This window comes from Clinocottus analis, unplaced genomic scaffold, assembly GCF_023055335.1.
Source record: "Clinocottus analis isolate CAN_PGR_092001 unplaced genomic scaffold, fCliAna1.0.p SCAF_12, whole genome shotgun sequence".
In the NCBI taxonomy this organism is placed as follows: domain Eukaryota; kingdom Metazoa; phylum Chordata; class Actinopteri; order Perciformes; family Cottidae; genus Clinocottus; species Clinocottus analis.
The window spans coordinates 1,662,894-1,688,810 of NW_027175843.1; the positions used below are offsets into that span (position 1 = coordinate 1,662,894).

The window sequence follows — 25,917 nt, forward strand, 5'->3', positions numbered from 1 at the left end:
CATAATGAATATAATTGTGTTATAGCCAGCGTAATTGCTCGGGCCGCGCTGTTCTACGTCAACGTCAAGTCGGTGAAGCGCGTGTGAGTTGAGCGAGGGCTGAATTAAAGGTTTGCGCCGAGAGTTCTCTCTTCTTGGACAAAACTCATAAACAGAACGATATAAACAGCATACCGATGTGCGCCCTCCGCAACCGATCCACGTGTGTGTGTGTGTGTGTGTGTGTGTGTGTGTGTGTGTGTGTGTGTGTGTGTGTGTGGAAGAGCAGAGCACATTTGAGCAGGTCGGCCATTAATCACAGGGGTAGGTGGTTCAGTCCAGCAACATGTTCACACTGAGCCCCACATGGATGTGTGTGTGTGTGTGTGTGTGTGTGTGTGTGTGTGTGTGTGTGTGTGTGTGTGTGTGTGTGTGTGTGTATGTGTGTGCGTGTGGTGAAAAGACTTTTAGTCGTTTTGGACAAAAACGTGAAGTTTCTTGCGATGGATATTAAACTGTGTTGTTCAGTTCAAATCCATTTTGGTCTGTTGAGGAACTGCAGATGCTAATTAGCGGTAGCTAAAATCTGGTACTGTGCATCAAATGGTAATACATTTACGTTTTAACTGTACGTGCTCCCTTTTAAATAAAGATATATATATATATAAAAATGGAAAAATGATGAATTATATGCCAAAAGATTGTCTGAATGGGGCATGCCGGGACTTAAAATGGCGATCTCATACCGACGCCACGGAGCGATGGGCCCAAGAACGTTTCGTCTTTTCATGCAGAGAGATGTGTCCCAGCTGCATTCGGCTGAGCAGTCAGTGCTTTTGGAACCGGGATAGCTCACCTAAAAGATCCAGCATGTGCCCTGAAGTGAGCACAGGACAGTATATCATGGTTTCTCTTCTCCGCTCACGTCTCCCTCAGGGCGCGAAGCCTCCGAGGGCCGCACTTCAAAAGCTCGGCTCGTTCATCGGGCGGCCATAACTCTCCAGGGCGGCGGGGCGGTCAGGTGCTGAGCACACAGGTTTTCAGGGGGGTGCTGGTGTTAGTGTGTGTGTTGGGGGGAAGTGGAGGAGGGGGGGGTATTCTGCTTTGTTTCCCCCTCCATCTCCAGATATCAAAGTGAGCTCCGGCAGCGGGGGTCTCAGCCGTCCCGGGCTGCTTTCCACACGGGAGACAAAGCAGCGAGCGGCGAGCCTGCGTCGTATTAAACGAAGCCTAAATGCTTCAAGCTGTTACACACTCCCCAATGAAACCTCTATGAAAGGGCCCCTAATGCGATTTCAGAAACACCTTGTCATCGGCCCCGGGGCAGCAGAAAGGAGAAGTGTGGATGTATGAATGAATGGGCGCTCGGCGTTACCGAGTTACCGAAGAATGACTCCATGAGCGGAGGTGCCTATGGTTTTATTGCCCAATATGTACCTTTCACCAACATCGCCTGTTGTTTCACTCACCGCGGAGGCCTCTGGTAAATACGGGGCCCTTAATGGAAACGCTCACATTGTTAAGTGGCACTTTGGTAATTTCATTTCAATGAAAGTCAAAGCAAAGCGCCGAAGAAGAACTTGAAAAAACATCAAAACTATTTAGAGAACGACGGCGTTTCTATTTAAAACACTGAAATCCGATCACCAATGAGTCGGACGCTGTTCCTCAGCCGATTGGGCAATAAAACAGACTTTTTAACTTTTGCTTTCGTTTAACTGGAAGGGACCGATCCACTTTGGGTTTTAGCTTCAGTGCAAAAGTCTTTGAACTTGAACTAATTTACAAGGTCATAATACAATACCATCAGAATAAGATAAAGTCAATCTAGAGAATGCTTCAGGTGCTAAAGCGTGCTAACGAGTATGAAGCTACCATGAATCATTCAGGCTCAAACTCATCGGTCATATTACCTGAGAAATTCTGCAATTCTGGGCAATAAGAACCATCTGGGCCTTTTTCACTGCTCAACATCTTTGGTTCATCTTGAATCACTTTCTGACACACACACACACACACACACACACACACACACACACACACACACACACACACACACACACACACACACACACCTGCATGTATGAAAAGATATCCACAATGCGTTCAATAATCAGGTGCTAATGTTTACTGTACATGAGTTTAAAAGCCCATCCACACACACACACACACACACACACACACACACACACACACACACGCACACACACACACGCACACACACACACACACACACACACACACACACACACACACACACACACACACACACACACACACACACACACACACACACACACACACAGGCCATGGCTTTTCGATCCTCCCACCAGGATCATTCGGGGTGAGCCCTGCATGTGTTTGGGGTTGAAGGTAATGGCTCCTGGCCGTCAGACAGCAGGATTCTTCTCATCCTTCAACAAATCATCTCGTCCATAACTTCCCTCACACGTCAGATCAAAGACAGAGAGAATCCTCACGCATCCATATCTGGCCTCTTTCCTCCGTATGCATCTGTAGCTCATCCTTCTTCTCCTTCTTCTCCTTCTGGCGACAGCGCTTTCCCTTCGTGGAGGCAGAAGGCCGCTCGTGCGACAGCGATGTTGTGTTTTCACCGACGTGACGTCAGAGAGGATCCGGGGTTATTTTTCTGGGGACTCTTTTAGCCCTCACGGCCCACCGTTTCAGAATCAACTTAGAGCTCAAAATGTAAAATATTTTAACACCATAAACAGAGTTAAATCACAAAAAGTGTTCATCCTGCTGGCGTTTGACAAGAGCCATGTGTTCAATCATCACGCTGAAGCTCTGTCGCAGTCTTTCACATCATCTTTAACAGATCGGGAATGAATTCTGCTCCGTTTGAGACTCGGGGAACTGTCTTCCTCATCATTCTGTTGCTCGCTTCCTTGAATATGCGCTCGCTTTATCATTGCCAGAGTATTATACAGTGGATGGAAAAGCGTTGGCCCCGGGGCCCCTCTCTCTCTCCCCTCCTCCTCTTGTGTACATGCAGAGCCGATACCTCACAGACACTGTGCAGGATCGGCCTCCCTCGCTCTGCGAGGCAGGACCTCCTCCCCTGGGCACAGAGGCCTCCTGCAGCCGAGCCGGGGAGCAGGAGGTCGAAGGGCAAAACCCGGGGAAAGTGTGTGTGATTGTGCGCGTTCTCCCACATGTGCACGTTCCCTCCTTTCATCCAACGCGCCTGCACCTATTCGAGAAGTACTTTCACTTTTTTTTTTATGTGAGAAACGTTACCTGCTTTATAAAGACGCAGACCAGCAGGACGTGAACCGCTCTGAGGACGAGGACGAGGCCGCGAGTCTGAGCTGAGAGGCCTGGCGCTGAGGGAAAGTACAGTGACAGTCACCATTACCAGAGGAACCCAAACACAAAGCAGAGGCTCTATTCTAGGCCAGGGGGGCTTCAGAGGGGAAACCAGGAAATGTCCCAGAACCAAACCAGCAGTCTCAGGTTCAAACAATGTTGTGCAACTTTCAAGTTCTGCCCCATTTACAGCGACATTTACAGTCTCAGAGCACACACAACGCGGGCACATGCGCTACAGATACACAGCGGTTCATTATTTTCAGATACTCCTGGTGACCTTAAGTGTTCGCTACAGTGTGAATTAGCCTAATTGCTCCCTAATAAGAGGCAATTATTAGGTCCAATCTGACTCGCATTAACAATTGAAGCCTTGTTTCCTCAAATATAATAATATAAAAAATAATGTCTTCAATCTATTACTTAATTACTTAAACATCCTACAAAATAAAGCAGTTTTTGTGGCTGCATGGTGAAATGTATGTTTTATTTAAAGAGCTACATATTTCGGTCCAGAGCCGAGAAAAAGCCACAAGAAAACAGAACCACAGAAACCTCTCGAGGTCAGTCAGCTGATTTGGACCAAGTCAGTATTTTGGCTGTGGATGAATGCAGCTCCATAATGTGAGCCACCTGCGTGCGTCGGGGAAACATGACATGCCAGATGAAGAGGTGGAGCGCTGACAGCGCGCGCGGAGGAACCGTCCTCTGGAGCTGTCCGCGGAAACCGGAGCGCTGCTCGGTTAGTTTAGGCCTCCTTCCTGTTTGACTTGCGCATTATAGGAACTGTGAGAGCGCGCGGCTTTGATTCGATTAAACATCAAGAGGATAGATTTACACAACTCCGACGAATCTGTGCGTAAATCGCCGCGAGCGCGCAGGGATACGTGACATGTGCACTGCTCATGGACAGGAAGAGAAGGCCCTGCAGACACAGCCTTCACTCCACAGCCCCTCAACGAGAGATTCTGACGGAATAATATTCATATATTTTGTCAAATTAAGTAGAAAAATGACGATAACCTAAAGATAATTGTCATTAAATCGAGATGAATAAAATGATGATATAAGAAATAAGAAATAAATGCGTAAAAGAGGTCGGAGCAGGCTTATATAGAATAGTTTTACTTCATAGTTTGATTAATTGTGGTTTCAATAATAATAAATTAAAGGCGAATGCAGATCGAGTACATACAAATACTGAAAAAACTATATATATATATATATATATATATATATATATATATATATATATATATATATATATATATATATATATATATATATGTATATTTCAGTCCCAGCAGCAGACACATGGTCCCTCCTGCTTATTAGCGGACCAGGTCGCGCGCTGGCTCCCCCTCCGCCTCCAGACCCCTCCCCTTCCACTCTCAAAACTATTTAGCATCTGAAACCGGGATAACGTTTCCAAAAGAATTTAAGGAAAAAACTTCCCTGCGCGAGAGGAGAAGCGTGCCAACCTCAACGTTTTGAAACCCAGTTTCTTCCTGAGGAGCAGAGCGCGCGAGGCATCTTGAAATCACTCCCCTCATCTTCTCGGATATCTACACTTTTTTCTTTCCTCGTTTTTTTTTTCTTCTTTTTTGTTAACCACGGATTCAAAAAGGTGGACGGGCGTGTTGTGTCTGCTCCGTCCCGGCGTTTCTTCCAGAGAGAAATGGAAGAGGGCTCCGCTTCCCCGGTCTCCCCTGTGGATAGTCTGGTGACCAGCGAGGAGGAGCTGGACACGATGCAGAAAAGCTTCCCGGCGGCGAAGAGGAGGCAGAGCAAGAAGTCCAGCGAGGACAGCAGCGGCGGCGGCAGCAGCAGCCCGGGCCCCGTGAAGCGGCTCAAGAAGCCCAGTCCCAGCAGCAACCAGTCGTACGAGGAGCTGCAGAACCAGCGGTGCCTCGCCAACGTGCGCGAGCGCCAGCGCACGCAGTCCCTGAACGAGGCCTTTTCGTCGCTGCGCAAAATCATCCCCACGCTGCCCTCGGACAAACTGAGCAAGATACAGACGCTGAAGCTCGCCTCCAGATACATTGACTTCCTCTGTCAGGTGCTGCAGAGCGACGAGATGGACAACAAGATGTCCAGCTGCAGCTACGTCGCGCACGAAAGACTCAGTTACGCGTTCTCCGTGTGGAGGATGGAGGGCGCGTGGTCCATGTCAGCATCTCACTAGAGACCTTCATCACGATGCCAAAGCGGTGGGTACCACGCCGGGGAGCAAGGCACCGCCGCGTCAGTATGTGGAGATGTTATGAATGTTGAGGAGTCACGAGAGAGTTGGACAACGATACATTTCATATTATTATGATGTACATAACATGAGGCCTTTCTCCTTGACATTCACGGATTATTAGCCCGTATACCATGTTTACCTCCACGAGATTATTACCAAATCGCTCGTGCGTTTTTGCGCTAATATTATACATTATTTCCGTTTGCAAAGCGCGCCTGTGCCGCGCGCGCTCGTTATGTAAGTGGCAGATTTCACGCCGAGGCCGCAGCATCTTCTCCAGCCCGTACAACGTGCTCCACCACATTACTCCATCAGATTACACCATCAGATTACTGTTGATACATTCAAGCAAACAGTCGCAGTCAGGCTTTAGCTCAGGATGTGGAAGAAGGAGCAGGTTTATTTTGAGAAAAACATTAATAATAGCTGCCCACAACATAACACATAATAGTTTGCACGTGCCATGCAGAATATAAATATCTGCATGGAAGTCTGTATATATATATTTTACCATTAAATATGCTAGTTAATCCGTATTCAGAGCCTCTTAACAGCATTTCATAATGACTGAGGTAAAAACAATAAAATAAAGTTGAGGGCCGCACCGAAACGCAGCTGTACGGGTGCCACCGCGGGTCATTTATATCCCCATAGAGCGCTTTCCTGTCAGGAGACCGCAGTCGGGATTTGGTCACGTTGTGTTGCAGATGTGCAGATGTGCAGATGTGCAGATGTGCGGCGGGTCTCGGGCATCGAGGACCTGACAGCTCAGAGAAAACGTTTCTCACGTGATGAGCTCAGAGGGGAAAATATAAACTCAAGCAGCACTGACCTTCGACCCCAATTTGTGACGTAACGACCAAATGATAAGGAAATACATCTGCTAGTTTTTTTAAAGATGAAATTGAGAATTATTTTTTAAATGATTTCAAAATAAAAGCCCAGGTTGGTCGGGTGGTTTCAGGCCGCTTTGGGGTCTGGATGAGGAAGCGCACAAACACTATACAGTGATACAGCAGCAGGGTTTGTTTATTCCTCACGGGCCTGACGTGTAGTTAGCGGGGCTTTGTTGTCTTGTAAACAACTCTGGAGCCGAGGGGGAGACCAGAGGCCTCATTACAGTAAATTAAAAGCTTTTTGTTTTTTAGGGTTGAATGGAATGTAAAATAAAATAACACAATATTGAAGGCTTCATAACACTAAACTCATATATGAGTTATTCTCTCCAGGAACACAAGTTATTCATTTGGTTGCTTGGATTGAAATTGGGAAAAAATGAATATCAACATCCACATGGATATTATTCATCAACATGAGGGGAAAAAAAGGCTGTGAAAATATTATAAATCATGACCGTACTGATATTGTTCCTTTATTTTCCTCTGACGGGCTCAATGTTGCTCTGAGGGATTAAACTTTATTGTTTCAGGACGGTCCACTAATCCACAGCCCAATGCACACGCGGGATTTACTCAGGTGTTTCAAAGTAAAGGCCAGAGAAACTCTGTGTGTGTGTGTGTGTGTGTGTGTTTCCCTTTGTATTTAACTGCAGCTGTAGCTCTACATTTCAAATGCATTACTGTGCTGCTCTTCAGTCTCATGTGGTTCCACTCATCTCGGCTCGTCATCGATTCATTCATAACTTCCCAAACAGGCGAGAATAATACAATAATACATAAATACATGAATTCAGACATAGCCGCCGAAAGAAAAAGCCAAAATCAATAGGTGTCATGCATCCGGTGACTTTGCATTCAAGTAATGATGTGTGTGTCTGTGTTTGTGTGTGTTTGTGTGTGTGTCTGTGTTTGTGTGTGTGTCTTCCCTCTGCAGACTGTTTACTTCTACAAAGTATGAAGACCAAAGGGATTATTGAAGAACCCATCGACCTCAAAGGCATGGCGGAGAGACGTAATGTGACCCACAACTACAAACTCTTGGGGTGTGTGTGTGTGTGTGTGTGTGTGCATGTGTGTGTGTGATTCTGGAGCTGTTTGTGGCAGAGAGAGGAGGAAGACGATGTTACAGAGAATAGCTCGGCCTGTATTTCAACAACAGCCATCCTTTAATCTTTTTTTTTTAAGAAGGATATATATATTTTGTTTTCCAAAGACTTTAAACCAAAGTATAAATATATAAAGATGAATGCATATTGTACATACCTGTGTAAGTGCGCCTGTAGCCTGTAAAGGGACCAATGCAATTTAGAGTCATTTGCTGCATGGATTTGTTTCACTGACTTTCTTTCGCAAGTCTCCAAACTCCGTCCAATGTACATTTCTTTTGTTTTTTTGCTTATTTATTAAAACATATTTTTTAACGAAATATATGGGTGTTTTTTTTTAATTCCATCTTTAACATATTAGCACAATTTGACTGAATATCAGACGAAATCAGTCAAATTCTAGTTCCTGCAGAATTTCCATCCAATAAGGTGATAACACAAAAATATATTTAAAGCAGCGAGAAACAATGTGTTCTGCTTGTTCAGGTTATGGCTGCTATTAATGGAGGGAGGGGGGAGGGGGGGGGGTAGACCAACAAGCACAACAACACATTTTTCTTCTTCTCTCCTGGGTGTGAAATCTCCCCCTTTGTTTCTCCCCCTCGCTCTTGTTATGGAAAGAAAACACCGAGAGAAAAAAGGCCATAAAAGATACAGCTTCATTAACAGTGAGGAGGAAACTCGAGCCAGTTTCAAGCTCGGCCGTATAAAAAGCTCGTCCGCTTGAATAACGAGTAATCATTTGAGATGCCGATGCCTTTCGGGCTCTTTAACGAGCGGGGGAGCCCCAACACACCAGATAAGGACAATAACTCTCAGCCTGCAGCTTTCAAATAATAATAACTTACAACAAAACACACACAAAAAAAAATCCAGGAAACAGAAGAGACGACTGGATAAATTCCTTTGACTGGGCCGCGCGCTCTTGAAGGATTCAAAGTGTTTACATCTCGTTTCCCAGACGTCGTGAGATGCAATCGGACCAGTGAAAGGAGCTCATTGTGAGCGAGCGGCGGGCTCGCTGCTGCTGGTTCAGCTAAACTTTGCACCGTTGAAATCTTGACTTTCAAGTGGCACTTTTTAAAACAGCTTAATCGTTTTTTATCACCAGCAAAACAAACACTAAACTTTCACTTCAGCTGCAGTGAATCTGCACGAGGATCTCAGAGGGAAACCGGCCGGGAAATGCCAGTCAGACGTTTCCCAGCTGGGGAACTGCTTTACAAAATACAGAAAAATACAAAGTACTGAGGGGGATGATAAAGGCCACTTATAGCACGAGGAGGATGCTATAAAACCTCCTGAAAATAAATAAAATAAAGCCTGAGCGTTTGGAGGAATATCAAAGTATTCATGGTATTGCCAGTATGTCTCATTCTCTCAAGGTCAGAGTGGTTTGAGGAGGAAACACCTGCGAGGAACACACACACACACGCACGCACGCACGCACACACACACACACACACACACACACACACACACACACACACACACACACACACACACACACACACTCGGTGGATGATGAGTGTCCCTCTAAGTGCTAAAGGAGGCCCACAAAATAAAAAAAAAAGATGTAATAATTTCAAGGGCCGTGCTTTTTAAATTGAGAGCCTCATTATGTGTGTGTGTGTGTGTGTGTGTGTGTGTAATCTTTGTGACTAAGTCTCATTTGGCTGGTTGAGGTGTGATGCTTCCCTCCCTCCTTTCCTCCCTCTTTCCCTCCCTCCTTCCCTCCCTCCCTCTTTTCCTCCCTCCTTCCCTCCCTCCCTCCCTCCCTCTTTTCCTCCCTCCTTCCCTCCCTCCCTGCGTTGGGTCCTCCCAGCAACACACACCGGCCGGTCAAGTCGTGCTGGATTATCCTCTCAATCCTCTGAAGTCTGATAATCTGAAATGGTTCATGAAGACGTGTGGAGGATGCACAAGCGTCTGCGTTGGGCCCGGTGGTCTCGGCGCCGCCGGGCGGCCCCTCCCCTCCTCTGTATACGGCCTCGTCCCGTCTGAAGGCGGCTCATTATCCCGGGCCCTCGCAGCTGAGCGGCACAGAACCGCCCGGGGCCACGTCTCCAGCGGTGCGAGAGATCCAGATGTTTCCCGTAAAATCTGACGGAAAAAGCTACAAAACTTTAATTTGCAGTAAAAAGGGAATAAAGTGAAGGTTTACACTCCGTGTGCCTCGAACAGGATTTGGTGTTTGGTCTGGTTCAGTAGAAAAAATATCTAAGGTTAGCCATGCACCTCCGAGTGTGTGTGTGTGTGTGTGTGTATGTGCGTGTGTGTGTGTGTGTTGGCAAAGCTGAAAGTCCACCAGGTCATACATGTAGCGTGACTCAGACTTAACTTTTGATCTCTTTCCTTCTCTCATTGTGACGTTGAGAGGCGAATTTAAGGATCGCCATCATTAATAATAATCACAGCTTTCTCTTAATATTAATAATTACACCCCAAACAAAACCTCATATACTTGCCGTTCAACATGCAGGAGCAGGTGCTGCAAAGGTTGTAACGTCATGGTACTGGGACGTGTGTGTGTGTGTGTGTGTGTGTCAGGCTCACAGACGTTCTGCCGGCTGAACCAATAGAGACTCTTAACGGGTGAAACCTCCCCAGAGGGCGAGGAGTGAGGCGCTGCCTGGCTGAAGGGTAAGTCAGCCGTGGCCTCTTCCTTCAGCTCCACGCCGCCTTCCCTTCATTTATCATTCGATCAGGGTCCTGGAGACTTTGATCCCCTCCTCCTCCTCCTGCATGATCATCACGCCTCTGTGCCGGCGCTTTCGTGCATTCCTCCTGTACGTGGGCATACATCATCATATACATCCACACCTGAATTCTGTCCGATCCAGATGCACATTTTTGCCGATGGAAAAGAGCAAAAATGACCTGAAAAGGCTTTTTTCTCTCAGTGAAGATATTGGCTAAAAGCCTCATAACAACCTCGGAGGCTTCACGTGTGGGAAAACCAAAAAGACATCCTCCTCGTGAGCGTTAAAGCTCGACTCCTCTGTGAGCAGATGAGAAGAGAAACTCCTCCAGTGGCAGAGCATCGCTCCATGTTGCTGCCCGTCGCTTCATCCGGACCTTTCCCGGTTCATCCGAGGAAGATTCCGCAATTTCCTGCGTTTCCAAATCCCCCGACGCTCGTCTTCTTCTGGATCTTCTTTATTTAAATGGCGGGATGCCACCGGAGATGTCATCCTCTCGCCTCCAGAACCCGTTATCGCGCAGCTCATCGGGGGTTTCTGTGGGCCTGCTCTCTGAAGTCAGACAGGAAATGAAGTGTAAAAAGCAGCCTATTGGTCTCAAGTGATGAAGAGCACATGTCTGTGGTGCGTTTCAGAAAGAAAGGGAAAAGAGTTGTGTCATACTGTGAATCTGTAATTTGACTGTCATGGTATTTTTGTTTTGGCTCACTGTTACAAAAATACATTAAAAAAAACTGAGATCCAGTCCTGTATATTGCCGTTTGTGCAGATTCTTGTGGGGCATGATGGGTAATTAAGGTGTCGTACTGTCCGTACCATGAAGGATCTTGTTGTTCAGGAGCTGTTTCCGTTGATATTAGGTCTAAGTTGTGTTAAAAAATATCCTAAATACATCAAACAATATTATCTGGACAACCAATCAAGAAGAAGAAGCGCTCAGGAGCGCTGGTTGTCACATCTCAGTGTCCACAAAGTTGGAACAGCTCTCATTTTAGCATCAGCAATGTTAGCAAAAGACACTGATTGGTCTGCAGGCTGTGGAGGAGACGGGAGGCTCGAGGGCCGACATGCTAACGTTTCCATCCTCCATTAGCACCGGTGATGAGCGCCGAGGTCAGCCGAGGTCAGCCGAGGTCAGCGGGTCACGACCGCTCAGGAGCCGAGTCTCACATACGCTCACCTTTGTTTTCACTTGAGAACTTCTGAGGATGAAGAGATAATTCACTTCCTCTTAACGCAACGCCAAAATGTAACCGTTTACTCAATAATGGTGAGACTGAGATGGAGGAACTGGGACGGCACTTCCAAATGGGAACAAAAAATGTACATGTTGGAGCTCTTCCCTGGGAAAAAGTACAGTAGTAAAGTATATTAGAAATGAGATGCTAACGGCCGTGCATTGTTGATGGACAATGAAACAACCTAGCAGCAGCTTTTACATCAGATCTAAACCATGCAACCTCATCTTCAAGGTAAAAACATTCAAACACTGGTGCTGAAAACTGAAAACTGAAAACGCATGTCTCCATCACACTCTGGTCTCCTTATAACCATCAGAATGTGTTTCTTCTTTTTAATGAAACAATTTCAACTCAAAGTCACCTACAAATGCCTCCCAATATTCCTCCCAATGACAGCTTACTGATGAAGGCCGTGCTCTGTCGGTTTGAGAGGAATACCGTTAAACATCTGAGCTAATATGTTCCTTATGTTTTAATGTACGGGCATGAACCAACCCACCGCTTCTCTTTGCCAGAAAACGCTTGGCCTGAAGGCAAAGTCAGAGCCAGAGTCTCTCTTGTCTTTCTCCTTCATGTCCTCTGGTTGTGATCTGGCCTTTTGCAGAAGTGACAGGTCTCCCAGAGCTGTGAGCGCAACAGGAATACCGTCCTTCTCAAGCTCCGTCCGCCATCTTTAAGATGAAGCAGAAGAATCGTCGGCGGCACGTGTTTGTGAACTTTGCTCTGGAGTCCCCGGCCTCGGCGTTTTGCGACCGCCTCGCGTGTCCCCGCCCTTTTGATGTCCGCGCACGCTCTCCACCAGACTAAACACATACAGTAGCAAGACAAGCAAACGCCGCGCAGCTTCTTCAAACACACGATGGATCAGAGGTTCCCGACCGGCCCGGCGGAACGTCCAACGGAAAGAACAGCAAATGGCCGCAGACTCCGTGACGTTTCCAAATCCATCCCTGGAATGAAATTAAAGTCGAGGGAGACGGAAGATTAAATACTGAATTTGTTTGAAAACGTGTCAGCGACAAGCAGACTTAAAAGAGCCGTTTCCTGTAGTCCAGCGCTGTTTGTGGACTTTACTTGACTGGGCGACCTCGAGGATCCCCGAACTGATCCTAATGACTCTCGTCTGTAATTAGTTGTGTTTGTCATCCGAGCAGCCGGCCAAAGCCTCATCGCCATTTTGAGTCAGTCAGACCTGCAATTAAAAAAAGAGCGGTGATGAGCACAGCTGGAAGCTCGAGGTCTTTTTTTACGCATACGGTTGGCCGGGTAATGACAGAGCGAGCTGACGACGGCCGGCGCTGCGAGAAGACGAGCAAAGCATGCGTGAGAGCGGCCGCACACCAAAATGTCACTGTGTGGAAAACGAGAGGGGAAAATAGATAGTTTTTTTTTTGTTTTTTTTACTTCTTCTTCCCAGATTTTAATCCTTCCCGACGTTTCAGTCCTCGGTTGTGGAAGCGAGGAGCGGCCATCTTGAGGGCTGGCCTTCAGAAAAAGGGGGGGAAAGTTCAGGGCTTCAGGGAGTCGCGCGTCGCCACGTAAAGCGAAGATGACGAACGTGTCGACGCCGAGCTAAAAGGTGAGCCGGGCAGTCTGCGTGTCACGACCGCGGTCGTTAGCGTTAGCACCCCCCCCCTCCAGCCTCCCAAGGAACCATAAAGAGGTCAAATTCCCGGCTTTAACGTCATCCCCTTTCACTTCTGGGAGCCATCCGAGCTCTTTTTTTCGGCAACTGCGGGACGGTAAATATTGTCCCCGCTTGTCTCTTGTTTAACCTCGCTCTCTCGAGGAAGCGGAGACGTGCTCCTTTCTCGTTGGCCTCCGACACAGCGTGGCGTCTCGAGCCGCCGTGATTTACAGACGCCGTGTCGGCGTACAAAGCCTGAGGCAGCGCTCGTGTTTACACTGTCACTCTCTAAATTCAGAGTTTGACAGGAGCGCAGAGGAATGTGTGTTTATTTGAGGGCGAGAGGCACGGCGGGATTGGTTTTGTTTGCTTTTGGACTGTTGTCTTAGCGTTAGTTCCACCACCATCAGGGATTCACCGCTGTTTATTTGGACACTCGCTCAGACCTTTGACCTTTCCCAAATGGGGGCTAATCCCCAGCCAAAGCTACTGTGGGGCCCCGAGTCGACGTTTTCTGCAATGCCGCCTCCATCTGGATGTAAAGGAGAACTCCACCGGTTTTTAAACATCAAGGTCTGTTGTGCGGGTCGAATACGAAGGCTTTCGCAAGTCCAGATGGAGCTGCACGGAGACGCATCGCCTCAAGTGTTCGTGTTTTTGGTAGTGACAAAAACACTAGAAGTCAAACGGCACATCAGTCCCTGCGTGCACAGGCGACGTTAACTGCAATCTGGCTGTATTTAAAGTCAAGACATCTTCTGATTCATAGACACTGAAGACTCTGCAAGCGTTCAAATGTTGGCTCATGTTGGAAATTCAACCCAGGAGCCCAGAACAAAATATTTAATCGTTGGACTACGACACAAAATATAATGATAAGAATATATATAAGACGTTTAAATTGAACACAAAAGTCTCGTCTTCATGAGACTAGCTTTAGCTTTAGCGACATCAGTTGGTCCTTTGACATGTCGGAGAGATGTTCTCCTGACAGAATAAGTCTCAAAAACCAGAAACCAACAACGTTAATATTAAAAAACACAAGCAGACGTTGCAGTTTTTCCAAAACAATACTTTATAATGTCAAAGACAACATGTTAGAACAAAGGTTCCCGAGAAAATTTGACTATTTCTGTAACAACGGTGGAACAAGTCAAAAACATAACTGATAAAAAAAAAAAAGAATATGCATTTTATACATAATGTAAACCTAGAACTGATTGATTTTGAACCAAAGTGGTCATAGCAATAACTGGCTTATGTAGAGGAATGGACGACCGTAACGATGAGCAGGCACCTGGAGGGAGACAAAACAAAGATGTCTACCCAAAAAGTCCACATCGTGCCCGGTGTATATTTATATTTATAAAAACAAAACAAAAGTAGTCCATTCTGTTGTAGCGGTTTACAAAGCGTCCCCCTTAAACAATTTGTTGTCTACATAAATACAATAAAATCTATCGTTTGTGTTACAAGTGCTAGATACTTTTTTTTTAATAGATTTTTTAAACTTTTTTTTTGTAAAATATTTCACAAAGGTCTTCCAGGTTCAATATCCTAAACGGTAAAAGCGCGACATGGAAAGAACTCAAACGCCTCAACGGCAGAAACCAACAAAAAAAAAAAGAAGCAGAAAAAGAGATAAAGACAGTTTTGATACAGTGAAAGTACAACAAGCTTCAGTGCTCCATCCCTTGTGCTGATATGTGATGTGAGACAGAGAGACAGACAGACAGACAGACAGACAGGCAGCAGTGCATGCAGGGAAAAGAGGAATGGAGTGGAGTCGGTTCTCGGCCCGGCTGGACAAAGCGATGAGGGTTAAAGAGGAAGATGTGGCTCCTCTTGATACATGGACTTTATAACAAAATGGAATGTTAATGATCTTCTTTTTTTTGTTTTTTTGTTACTGGACACTGTGTTAAAACCAAACAGTGAAGACAGACGCTGCTGGTTTTGGCTCCTGTTGAGAAACCGAAGCGTTCAGCAGCAGAAACCCCGACTGGCACCGCTGAGCAAAAGGTTCTGGGAATATTCTGGAGCCGGGTTCCCGACAGGCTGCTCACTGATGACCCGACTGCGAATACGCCGGGATGCATGAAGTATCACGACAAAGAGACAACAGCGACAGCAGAGAACGAGATGTGTGTGTGTCGGTGTGTGATGTAAAGGGAATGTACAGGAGAACCACGCATCACATGGCTATGAGTTCACACCACGACGTTCCTCTACGCAGTTATCTCAACTTTATGACAAACAGTTTACGGCAAAGCACTGATTCACATCCATTTTGCCTTTGTTCAAGCATTAAATAGCCTGAACTTTGACCTCTGTGGCCATCTGCTGGAGCCATGGAAAAGAAAGGAGGTCATATACGTTCAGTCAAAATGAGTCTGACTGGGATTTTAGATATTTCAATCAGCCTATGGCGTCATAAACATGTCTATTTGTAGTAGATATTGTTTAAAATCGTTGGTCCTCGCTGCTGAAAGCTGAACAGCAGGCCACCCTGAAACCCAGAGGCGTCATCACTTTAGCCGAAGAACGACATCACGCATGTGAGCGAGATGAATCTCAAGGAATGTTTGAGTTCAATTAAAACTTAAGGACATTCGGGCCAGATAAGGAAGTAAGTAATGATCATGTGAAGTCCTTTGCGAGGCCCGTGAGAGTGATTTAGCATCGGGGGATAGCGTGGCCATGCTCCAATTCAAATACACCCATCCCATTATTCTTGTTTTTTTGGGATGGGGTGGGGGTTGAACTTGTAAACCTTTGAAGGAAAAGAGGAGGGAACCGCCCTTTGGACACGTTTGAAATGTGTCGAATGCACATTTTTGAATTTCAGCCTCAAAAAATAACTGGAACTTTTTTTCGGTGGCAGCCAGAATGTGTTTTGTACAAATAATCTACGCACACACGTAAAGAAAAGAAACACAAGTGGAATAATGTGAATATGTGCCTGAATGTGAGGCTGAGCAGAAGGCAACGGCACGCCTGCTGTAACAGTGTTCTGGTACCGACGGGATGGAGCCAACAACCAGTCGTCAGTGCTGAAAGACACACAGCCAGTAAAATGCTACTCAACACACAACCGAGGACGACAAACGGTGTCTTCAGTACAACGGCAGACTGAAGGCCCATGAAAAGCATCAACTTCAAAACAAGATCATAGTATTTCATTATGTATAGATATATATATATATATAATATACTCATTTCTTTTCATATATAAATCTACTATGAACAGACGGTAAATACACAATTGTCCAAAAGTAGAAACATTTGCAACCCAACCCTCCCACAAAAAACCCCTGAACCCAGAAAACATCGTCACGAAAGAGGGGATCTGAACCCTCGCCTGCCGTGAAGGACGTCGGCTTCACAACGTAACAGAGAGACGGCGAGGAAGAGGAACCCAACAACAGCAGAAAGGTACGAGAAGAAGACGCTGGAGTCCACTGAAAGAGCAGCAGAACCAGAAGAGAAGTCAACACAAAAGTAGTCACTGACAAACGTGTGCGGCAGGAATACTGAGGAGATGGACGCCCGCTGGACAGGAAACAGGAAACACCACAGCGCTCGACTTCCTGTTACGTTAAACCAATTAGCTTGTAGATGAAAGTAAGCGGTTGACCCGGAGCCTAACACAAGTTGGAGAGGTGGTTACAGTCAACTTCTGCACACGGGGACAGTTTTAATCAATATTAACCTGCACGTGTGCTTTCAAAATGACAGAAGAAGAGCATTGAATTATTATTTTACCTCGGTTGGTGGCCGCTGCGCTGTACGGCGAGCATGGCTTTAAGTTAATGTACATTAAAAAATAAAAAGTTCCCTTTATTGAAAGTCTCTTCACAGGCCGACAGCAATCGATAATTCAAACGCCCAGAGACAATATTGATATTGTATTTTTGATTTGAGTTGGATCTGAGCTTTTCAAAGTCACTGGTCATGAGAAACGGAGGATTAATGAAACAATTGAATAAAAGAACTATAAAATTAATCTGCGTCTCCAGGAGGATGTTTAGGAAGAGCAGCTTGTACAGATGTACACACATCTGCCTCACAGCGCCTTGACATTTGGGGAGCAGATGTGTCGGGACGATGGATGTTAAACCAGCTGTGAGATCCCTGGAACGACTCTGGGATATCCCAGGTGGTTTTGTCGTTGTTACCACAGAGACACAGTCGCCCTCGAGCGAGGGCCGGCCCATGCGAGTTAACGGCTACACACCAACGTTCAAAAGGTTGGACTCACACAGACACACTTTCAGTTTCTTCTCAAGAACAAGAACAAACTGCAGAGTTTCACATGGAAGTTCTCTTCTTCTGGACATTTTGAGAGTTCAATGAACCCACAAATGTGAAGCTCCAGATCCTCAACGACCTCAAAGGAAGAACAGTTTTATAGCTGTTTTCAGCTGTGTGACATCATCACAATGGTTTTCTACTCATCATTAGTCTCTTAAACACAATGTACCATCAGAACACTGATAGCTGCTGGAAATGGGCCTCTATACACCTCTGTAGATATTTCATTAAGAACCAGACGTTTCCACCTAGAAGAGTCTTTTACCACATTAACAATGTAGAGAGTGTATTTATGATTCATTTCATGTTATCTTCATTTAAAATCAGTGCTTTTCTTTGAACAATAAGGACGTTTCTAAGTGAACTCGAACTTTTGAACGGTAGTGGATGAATTAACGGTTGTTCTCCTCCGTTCCTCAGTTATTTACAAGAAGAGAGACTGATTCTTACGTATTGATGATTAGGATTGTCCTCCTCAGAGCTTGGCACTTCTCTTGAGAACAGCTGATCCCGGTCTGATCGGTGCCGGTTGCCAATGTGGGGGGATCCAGAGCCCATTACGGGACCCTGGACCCCTGGACATTAGACCGATTAACAATCGCTTCATGAACTCACGGTGAGCAGCTCACCGTTGATTGACTTTGATACACACACACACACACACACACACACAGGAGTGGGTCGTCACAACATGCATCTAAGGTGCAGCCGGTCCTCTGGCTCCAGGGACCGGATCGGATACATGGCTCCACTGAGTAATACCAATCAAACCTGGACCTTCCTGTGAAACTGAACCACCTCCAACTTGGGGCTGGGAACCAAACCTTCTGAAAAAAACAATAAGGAAAAGATGGAGGAACAAGAAGAGACAGCAGACTGCTCGCAGGGAATTATAGGTCAACATGCCAAGCTACTCCAGTCTATGTGCCAACAACATGCAGGCAGTAAATGTCTTGCCAGGATAGAAATGTTTGAGGGGTCCGGGAGAAGAGGCCTCGTTCCAAAACCTGTTTTTTTTTAAGGCAAAGTTCTTTTCAGTAGAGTTCAACAGAAAATCCACCTGGTTTAAAACATTTAAAAAAAGGCACGGACGCACCGTCTTTCACTGTCGGTCATTTTGGAACCAGAAAACCGGCCGACGTTCCCATTCCTCCTCTGTCATCTCCAACCATCCGAAAGAAATTGGACCGCGTTGTTCCATCCGTCCGCGTGTTAAAGTAGCGAGGAGTCACAATCACAACAGCTCCGGTGTTTGTTTGTTTTGTCGATGAGAAGGTGACAATAAAGCGCAGAAAGAACAGAACAAGAAGTAAAAGTAGACGGCGACGGATCGTTTTTTTTTTTCAGACTTCGGCATTCAAAAATAAAAAGTCCATCATGTCTGGCGTTTTAAAAAAAAGCACTGGCACTCGAGGTTGTCGTCGCGGTTCGGTCGAGTCGTTCCTCTTCCATCGGAGGTCTGGAAAGAGACAAACGCAACACGTGTTCGCTGATCGGTCTGTGCACCGCCGATCAGCGGATGCGTCGCTCGTCTCCAGCGTTCCCGTTTGTGGCGTCCGAGTCGCCGCTCGCTCCTCGGCTCCCGCGGTGACGCGCCGCGGCATTTAAAATTGACGCCGACGAGGTGAGGACGCGGTCAAAGATGAAGACTTGAAGGCGGTTGTTTCTTTACATGGTGGCGTCCTCTTCCATGGGTTCCTCTTCGGCCCTGAGGGGGAAACGATGACAACGTGAACAACATAAAGACACCGGGAAGAAATGAATACCAAAGAACCGGCGCTGAGAGACGGGCCCTTCAGGTGACCCATGAAACACCTAAAGGGTACGTTATTAGCTTTCTACACGTTGGAAGAGAAGATTGATAGGAATCCCCTCCCAGGAGAGAGGTATTGATCTTCTTGTTTATTCCCTCTTTAAGCACAAAGGGCAAGCAGCGCTGCCGCTATCAGACATACAAATAAATAAAATGATGTTTTAACGTTTCCTTAATTATCTCCGGAACCACATTGTCGTTTGACTTCATTTAAATTGCCGCAATACTCGCAACCCTTGTGAGAAGAGAAGAGATGTCTGTTAGTACCTGAAAAATCACAAGAGATTCGAGATGTTTTCCCTGTCGTAAACACTGAGCACGACCACACACAGATCACATTGTGTACCTCTTTCCAACGAGCTTGTTGGCGACGGACAGCGAGGCCATGGCGGAGACGGTCTCGGCCTCCTCCGCGTCGCGCCGAAGGGCTTCGCTCAGCGAGCAGCCGAGCGTGGAGGCGGAGCGCTGCAGCGAGCGCCAGTATTTACCTACGACACGAGCGAGGGGAGGAAAGTCCAATTACAACAAGGTGCTTCGCTTCAGAGGGATCTCAGGTCAACACATAGAATATCGACTGATGCCAAAAGCATAAACTATTTCATCAAATAACATGAAATAAAATCAGATGTGTTCTGTAAATAGATGAAAATAATCCCCTCACTCTGTATTTCAAGGACTTTCTCCATGGAGTGGACAGCGTTGGCATTGGGGATCTGTTGCAGCACCTCGTCAGGAACGGGGTCCAACTGGAAGAAAACAAAATGTCATCACTTCATCATTTCATCCTGTAAGACCTTCGTGTGAAACACAGAGGAATAGGAATCCTGGAGGTAAGGTACGACGACGTGTTTTCTGTGAGGTCACAGAGACCTTTGACCACCAAATTCAATCCATCCTTCAGTCCAAGTGGAAGCTCCTGACAAACTTTCAGAAACTCCTGTAAGGTGTTCCTGAGATATAGAGCTCGCGGGAACGGACCAGACGGACGAAGAACCAAAAAAACATGGCCGCTACCGGCCCAGGCATAAAAACATCAACACGTTTATTCTGACCAAAAGCGATGTGCAGCATCCACCGGCCACGCCTTCGACCTGTGACTGCTGCAGGTCAGACATCTTGCCAGTGCAGCAATATATTAAGTATAAAGTGTATGATTGTGACTGACGGGTGTGCAGCAGCGCCGCTCCTACAGCACAGCTGAAACCTCACTTGAACCAACTCCCTCCTGGTTTCAACGGATCCCTTTTTGAATGTGGACCACAGCCCCGGTGTTGAACCACTGCGAGAGGTGGGGAGCTGAGCCGGAGCTGCTGACACAATAGAAAATAGAAGTGCAGATGCACACCTCCCACTCACCCGGAGCTTTGCTACTCTTTGACACACACACACACACAAACACACACACACACACACTACAATGTGCGCTTTGTGCTGCGTCCCACTCTTAGGACACGTTCTCACGCGCAGCGCATGCACGTGGAAACCTACTTGCTCCTGCATACTCATGCATGCACGCACTCAAACACACACGCGCACACACACACACACACACACCTCAGGGAGCATAGCTAAGTCTGTGAAACTCTCCAAGCCACAATTCAGAGGAAACGGTGCTATTCCCCAACCCGGAATGATTCAATTTCCCCTTTGGCCGATTGCACGTACGACACTTTCTCATCCCGTTTTTGTCAAGCGGACCCATTCAGCTCCACATTCCGACGCAGACGACAAGCATCCTTTTTTTCCTGCTTCATCACATCCCCGACGGGAATAAAGGAGCGACTGAGAAACATGTAAAGAGAGACATGGAGGGAAAAGCTTGGCCAGAGATGTGGGAGTAGAGCGCCAGAGAGAGAGAAAAGAAGAAGAAAAAAAAGCCATCGTCGGTGCGTCTCGCTTGGCCAAGGCTGGAAGTTTTCTTTTAATTAAAACAAATAGTGAGTGGGAGGGGTCAGCGGGGGCGGAGGCGGGCCGGGGAGAGGGATACTTTAATCCTGCTGTGGCACGACAGGCTGCATAATGCATAGAGGACTGGGCAGAGGTGCGTGTGCACTGTGACACACACGTATTTACATTGGGTTATTTGCTCTTTGGCTGACACTCTCATCCAAATCAACTGACAAAAATGTCAGAGGAGTGGGCTTAATTGAGCCTTCAGTAAGCCCCGCCCCCTCCTATGACCTCATCGAGCGAACTGGACTCTCTATAGAAATAGAATCACATGTTTGGAAGAAGACGAAAATGCAAATTTCAGAGAGGAGCAGCCGAGAGAAGCTGTCCATTTCAACTCTGATTACAACCAGAGCCACTTTCTAGTCTCCTGCTGTGTTCAGGCTGACTACATTACAGAGGCTTCTGGCAAAGCGCCATCAATCTTTCCAGGGACTGCAGATGCGTATTATTACATATTGACATGCTCAAAGTCAAGGTCCAGCAAAAAGTTGCCAGAAGACACAGAGGAAGCAAACGCTGGAAAAGCGCACACTCCTGATTCATTAGTTTCTCAATGGATTGGTGGTAATCTACAGTTTTCCTGCTGGTTGTGAAGCAAGTTCACACTATTTATTTTTCGAAGAGCGACACGTGGGAGCTGCTCAGAGTTGTCCGCTGTGGAAATCGACTTGCAGAGAGCTTGGAAGGTTCAGGCCGTCAGGATTACTTTGATCGTGGCTGAGGGGACACGCAGCAGTACTTAGTTATCACTCCCATCCCTTCTTAAAAAGATCCCAGCCACTATGGGGACTCAAACAGCCACCAGCTTTTCACCATAAGCCTCGCCAGCCCCAGCTCCCCGTCGGAGGTCAGGGGTTCTCTGGGGTTTCGTGGGGTTCACTATCGAGCAGGGTTGTGGGGGGGTCGGGGCCGTCAGCTTGATTGACAGCTGGGCCTCACGCTTATAAACTTTAATGGCTCTTGTCAGGGTGCTCCAGGGGCCCCCACCTGACAGGTATGGCAAACACACAGACTCGCATGTGCACTATACACAAGCACACATTTGTCTGCCACATCATCCATGGCGACATTTCTGTTTATTTGAGTTCGTGGCTCCTGGCTGTGCCTGGACCTCGGCAACTTCATACCATCAGAGAGAGAGAGAGAGAAGGAGAGAGAGAGAGAGAGAGCGAGCAATGCCCTTTAAGGATAGTTTGCTGCCATTGTGCTGATTTATTTCAGAGGAAGTCTATTTCTCTGCGTGACACGGCCGTCCAAACGCACCAGACGAGGGCCAACAGGGAGCGCCATGAGCCAAGAGAGAGGAATGTGCCCCGGTAAAAACATTCCAGAAGTGAGGCTTTAACCCAAACAGTGGGGGAGAGAGGAGGAAATCCACTTGTTCAGCTCAAGAAAAGTGCACAAGGCACCCATTGTTTACTGTTGCATCCATGTGCATACGCTGGCAGTCGCTAGCGCTGGTTGATTATGTTATGCTAACTGGACATGGTAATGATGGGTATTGTGCAAAGCCGGTGACCTTCTGGGAAAAGAGGTGTACGTTTGCCTCGTAGTCGGGGGGCTGCTGGTGAGCACTCGGGCCCTAGAGGGCTGCAGGTGAACTCGAGCGTCTTACTGTAACTGGAGTGTAAACACGCCGAGTAACCTCATTGACAGCTGGTAGCAATTAGCATATTAGCCTGTTGTTTATCAAATAATTGCTAACAACCGTGCTCTGAACCGGGCCAACATCTGTTTGCGAGCAATCATCAATTAGTCCCGAGTTCAGAGTTGACTGGTGGAGTTGCCAATGCATCATTCATGAGCTATTTAACTAAAAAGACTTCACGATTACGCACTACAGTGGTGGGGGTGAGTTAAAGAGCCCGTAAAGTCCATTCAGCAATTTCCATCCCTCTCTTTCCCAGCTAATTTGAGCTGCTTTCAAAGGAAACCTAATGCTCATTATGGCAAAGCTTGTCTTAACCTGCCAGTAAAAGTGCATATATATCCCTCACACTCGCAAGCAGTAAAACACTGGAAGTACACAGGAGGTGAAGAGGGTATGAGGAACACCTTTAGGATGTTTTGGCGCCAGTGTAAAGGCTGCAAAATCTACCTCTACACAAAAGCATTAATTATATAATCATAGATTTCATTTACAGGATTTCATTTATAACAAACAAACAAACAGCAAGCCTTACTGGTATATATACTGCTATATATACAGAATAATTCAACCCACAATCCACGGTTTAAGCTGCAGTGTATGCTACAGTGATGGTGACGTCCTGGGCTCCATACAACACAAACCCCTCGGGCAGTTTTGAATCTTTATGAATAAAAGCCCAGCTGACCAGCCGATCCAGCTGTGGTCCCCCGTCTGAGCCGACTCATTCGCTCCATTCACAGTCGGCCAACGCACGCACACAGACACACACGTGCACACACGTGCACACATCCTCTAGAAATAACCCCCTCGGTGGACACATTCGAATGTTGGCCGGATTTGGCTTGTTGGTCAACCTGTTGGTGAGGCGACATGGACCTTATGTTTCATTTATTTTCAAGTCTTCTGTTTCTTATCCTGATTGCATTCGTCATCTGAGGCCATTGCCGGACATTGTCAGCAAATAAAAAAAAGAACAGAGAAGAAAAAAAAGAGAGAAACGTCCCGGCCTTTTATCTCCCTCCAGCTCAATCCCTCTCTGACGTTTTCCAGCTACATTCCAAGTTCATTACAGAGACCTTCGCTGAGATTATGATAAAAACACTTGCTTCCTGCCATTTTGATCGGATCTGGGACATTTTAGCCTCTCTTTTTTTCCCCTCTTTGCTATCAGTTATCAAAGCTCCGCACAGCCGAATGATCTGCCTTTGTTCAAACAGCTGACATCACTCGCTGCCAAAAAGCCGACCGGTGCGAGTCACGAGAACTCCATTTCTTCCCTTCAAGTCAACAACGTCTACCTTTGCTTTGCTCCTCAATCTATCAGAGACGTCTTCTGCTGGCGGGGCGCGCTGCACATCTCTCACTGTAAGGCTTCTGTTAAGTTTAAAAATGATGATCGGAAAGCAATACAGTCCAGTTTTCTAAACATGTATGATTGTAGAATTCATAATCCTGCAGACTCTGAAGACCTGCATGGTTGCCGTTCTCTGTGCAGCTGCTTTATAACAATAGCTTCATCCTTTCCTACTTCAAATGATTACTCCATTTCCCTTTATTATCTGATCCCGAGGCCCAGGCTGACCCCGCTGGAAGAGGTGTGAGGGTAACCACTTTTAGATGTGTACCAGCGAGGGGGGGGTGAGAGGGTGAGAGGGTGAGAGGGGCGTCCTGCAGGGCTGATTCAATTGACGCTCCCTGCCTCCTGCCTATTTTCACTATTCCCAGTTCCCCGTGGCATCCATCCAGTGACCTCCTCCAAACCCCTGCAGAGGCCGGCGCTCTGCAGGCTGAAACCCAAGAAGCGAACCCCCCACCCCCCCCCACACTCCCTTCCCCCCGATCCGATTCATTATTTTTGCAGCAGGGCGGTGCTGTGAGTAACGAGAGCGTCCTTCAAACTGGAAGCACAAACCTCCGTGACAGCTAAGAGCATCCGCCCTGCTGAAGTGTCCTTGAATTCCTGAATCCTTACCAGCTGTAATGGTAGCGTTGCTCTCTGACTTTGGGCACAGAGCAGGTAAACACACGTTATTAGATTACGCCTTTCGTCTGCAGATTTCAACATTCAAGGGTTAACAGCATTGCCTGGTATTGCGCACTGCTTTAACTTCACCAGTATAAGATCCCGCATGTTGAACCTGTCTGCACTGTCAGTGCGCTGGCTGGTCACAGTGACAAGAGTTTTCTTTATTGACGTGTTCTTATGTTATTGTTCTATTTGTTTTGCTCTCACTCCAACATCCACATGGAACAGGGCCGTGCTGGGTTTTCTTTACGATTCCAAGAACTCATTTACAGCTGGAGCTGTCTGCTGGAACGAGAGGCCGAGGAATGCACAGATACCACCTCCACCAAGGCAGATGCAGAGCTTCACAAGGAAGTACATACCCAAACCTTACATTACATGCAGGCTTCATTGTTTTTAAATCAAGGCGGACATGCATTGTTTTTGTCCAGTTGTCTTACTTCTGAATCAGTGTCTCATTTCCTCTACGTCCAAAGTTAAAAACAAAGACAACGGCAAGAGCGACCATCTTTAATTTTCCCAAGAAATTGATGATCCACAGCAACTAACCTTTTATTCTCTGTAAGGTTCTGTGTGTACCTCGTGTGAAGCGTTGTGCATTAGTGTAACTGTTAATGGCTTCAGCAGGACCAGGAGCCACTGTGGCTGCTTCTGCAACAACAACACTTGTCTGTCTGCATATGCATTGTTTGTGTAGTGATTTCTCACTTTGACATTCTTGGTGTTGATGAATATAACTTCATGAATAAGGTTGTTAAGATTAATTATCCAAGCAGAACAGCATTTGCTCTTTTTACTTCATTTAAGGAGTGAATGTGCTTCACTCTCAAGATAAATAACTCTGCAACGTTCAAGTGCCCAAAAATCAAGGCATCAAGCAGCCATCGCACTCTCCTCTCGGCTGCAGGCCTCCATGCAAATGTGTGGATTTGGTTCATTAGTAGTCTGGGATTAAATGGATTGTGAAAAAAACAGCAACAGATTAGTGTTGGACAAGTGCTGTAGGTGTGCAAACAAAAACTCTACAATCT

The 25,917-nt window shown here is 46.7% G+C and overlaps 2 protein-coding genes across 5 annotated transcripts in view; one reads left to right on the forward strand and one right to left on the reverse strand.

The window, feature by feature from the left end:
• The first annotated feature begins 4,987 nt into the window (after nt 1-4,987).
• On the forward strand, nt 4,988-7,879 carry twist2. Its single transcript, XM_068572793.1, has 2 exons — nt 4,988-5,519; nt 7,388-7,879. The coding sequence occupies exon 1, from the start codon at nt 4,988-4,990 to the stop codon at nt 5,492-5,494; it is 507 nt and encodes a 168-aa protein (XP_068428894.1). The 3' UTR covers nt 5,495-5,519; nt 7,388-7,879.
• Nucleotides 7,880-14,238: 6,359 nt separating this feature from the next.
• The window catches only part of hdac4 (histone deacetylase 4), an 89,821-nt gene continuing 78,142 nt past the window's right edge, over nt 14,239-25,917 (reverse strand). For all 4 annotated transcript variants that reach the window (XM_068572292.1, XM_068572291.1, XM_068572290.1 and 1 more), the window contains 3 exons: nt 19,918-20,002; nt 19,603-19,744; nt 14,239-19,151 (listed from right to left, as the gene is read on the reverse strand). In XM_068572292.1, the coding sequence (XP_068428393.1) occupies nt 19,112-19,151; nt 19,603-19,744; nt 19,918-20,002 (267 nt within the window). In that variant the 3' untranslated portion in view covers nt 14,239-19,111. The remainder of the gene's footprint in view (nt 19,152-19,602; nt 19,745-19,917; nt 20,003-25,917) is intronic.

What these genes read in the sequence shown, in the direction of transcription:
- twist2 (XM_068572793.1), top strand. Translation starts at nt 4,988, where the DNA reads ATGGAAGAGGGCTCCGCTTCCCCGGTCTCCCCTGTGGATAGTCTGGTG.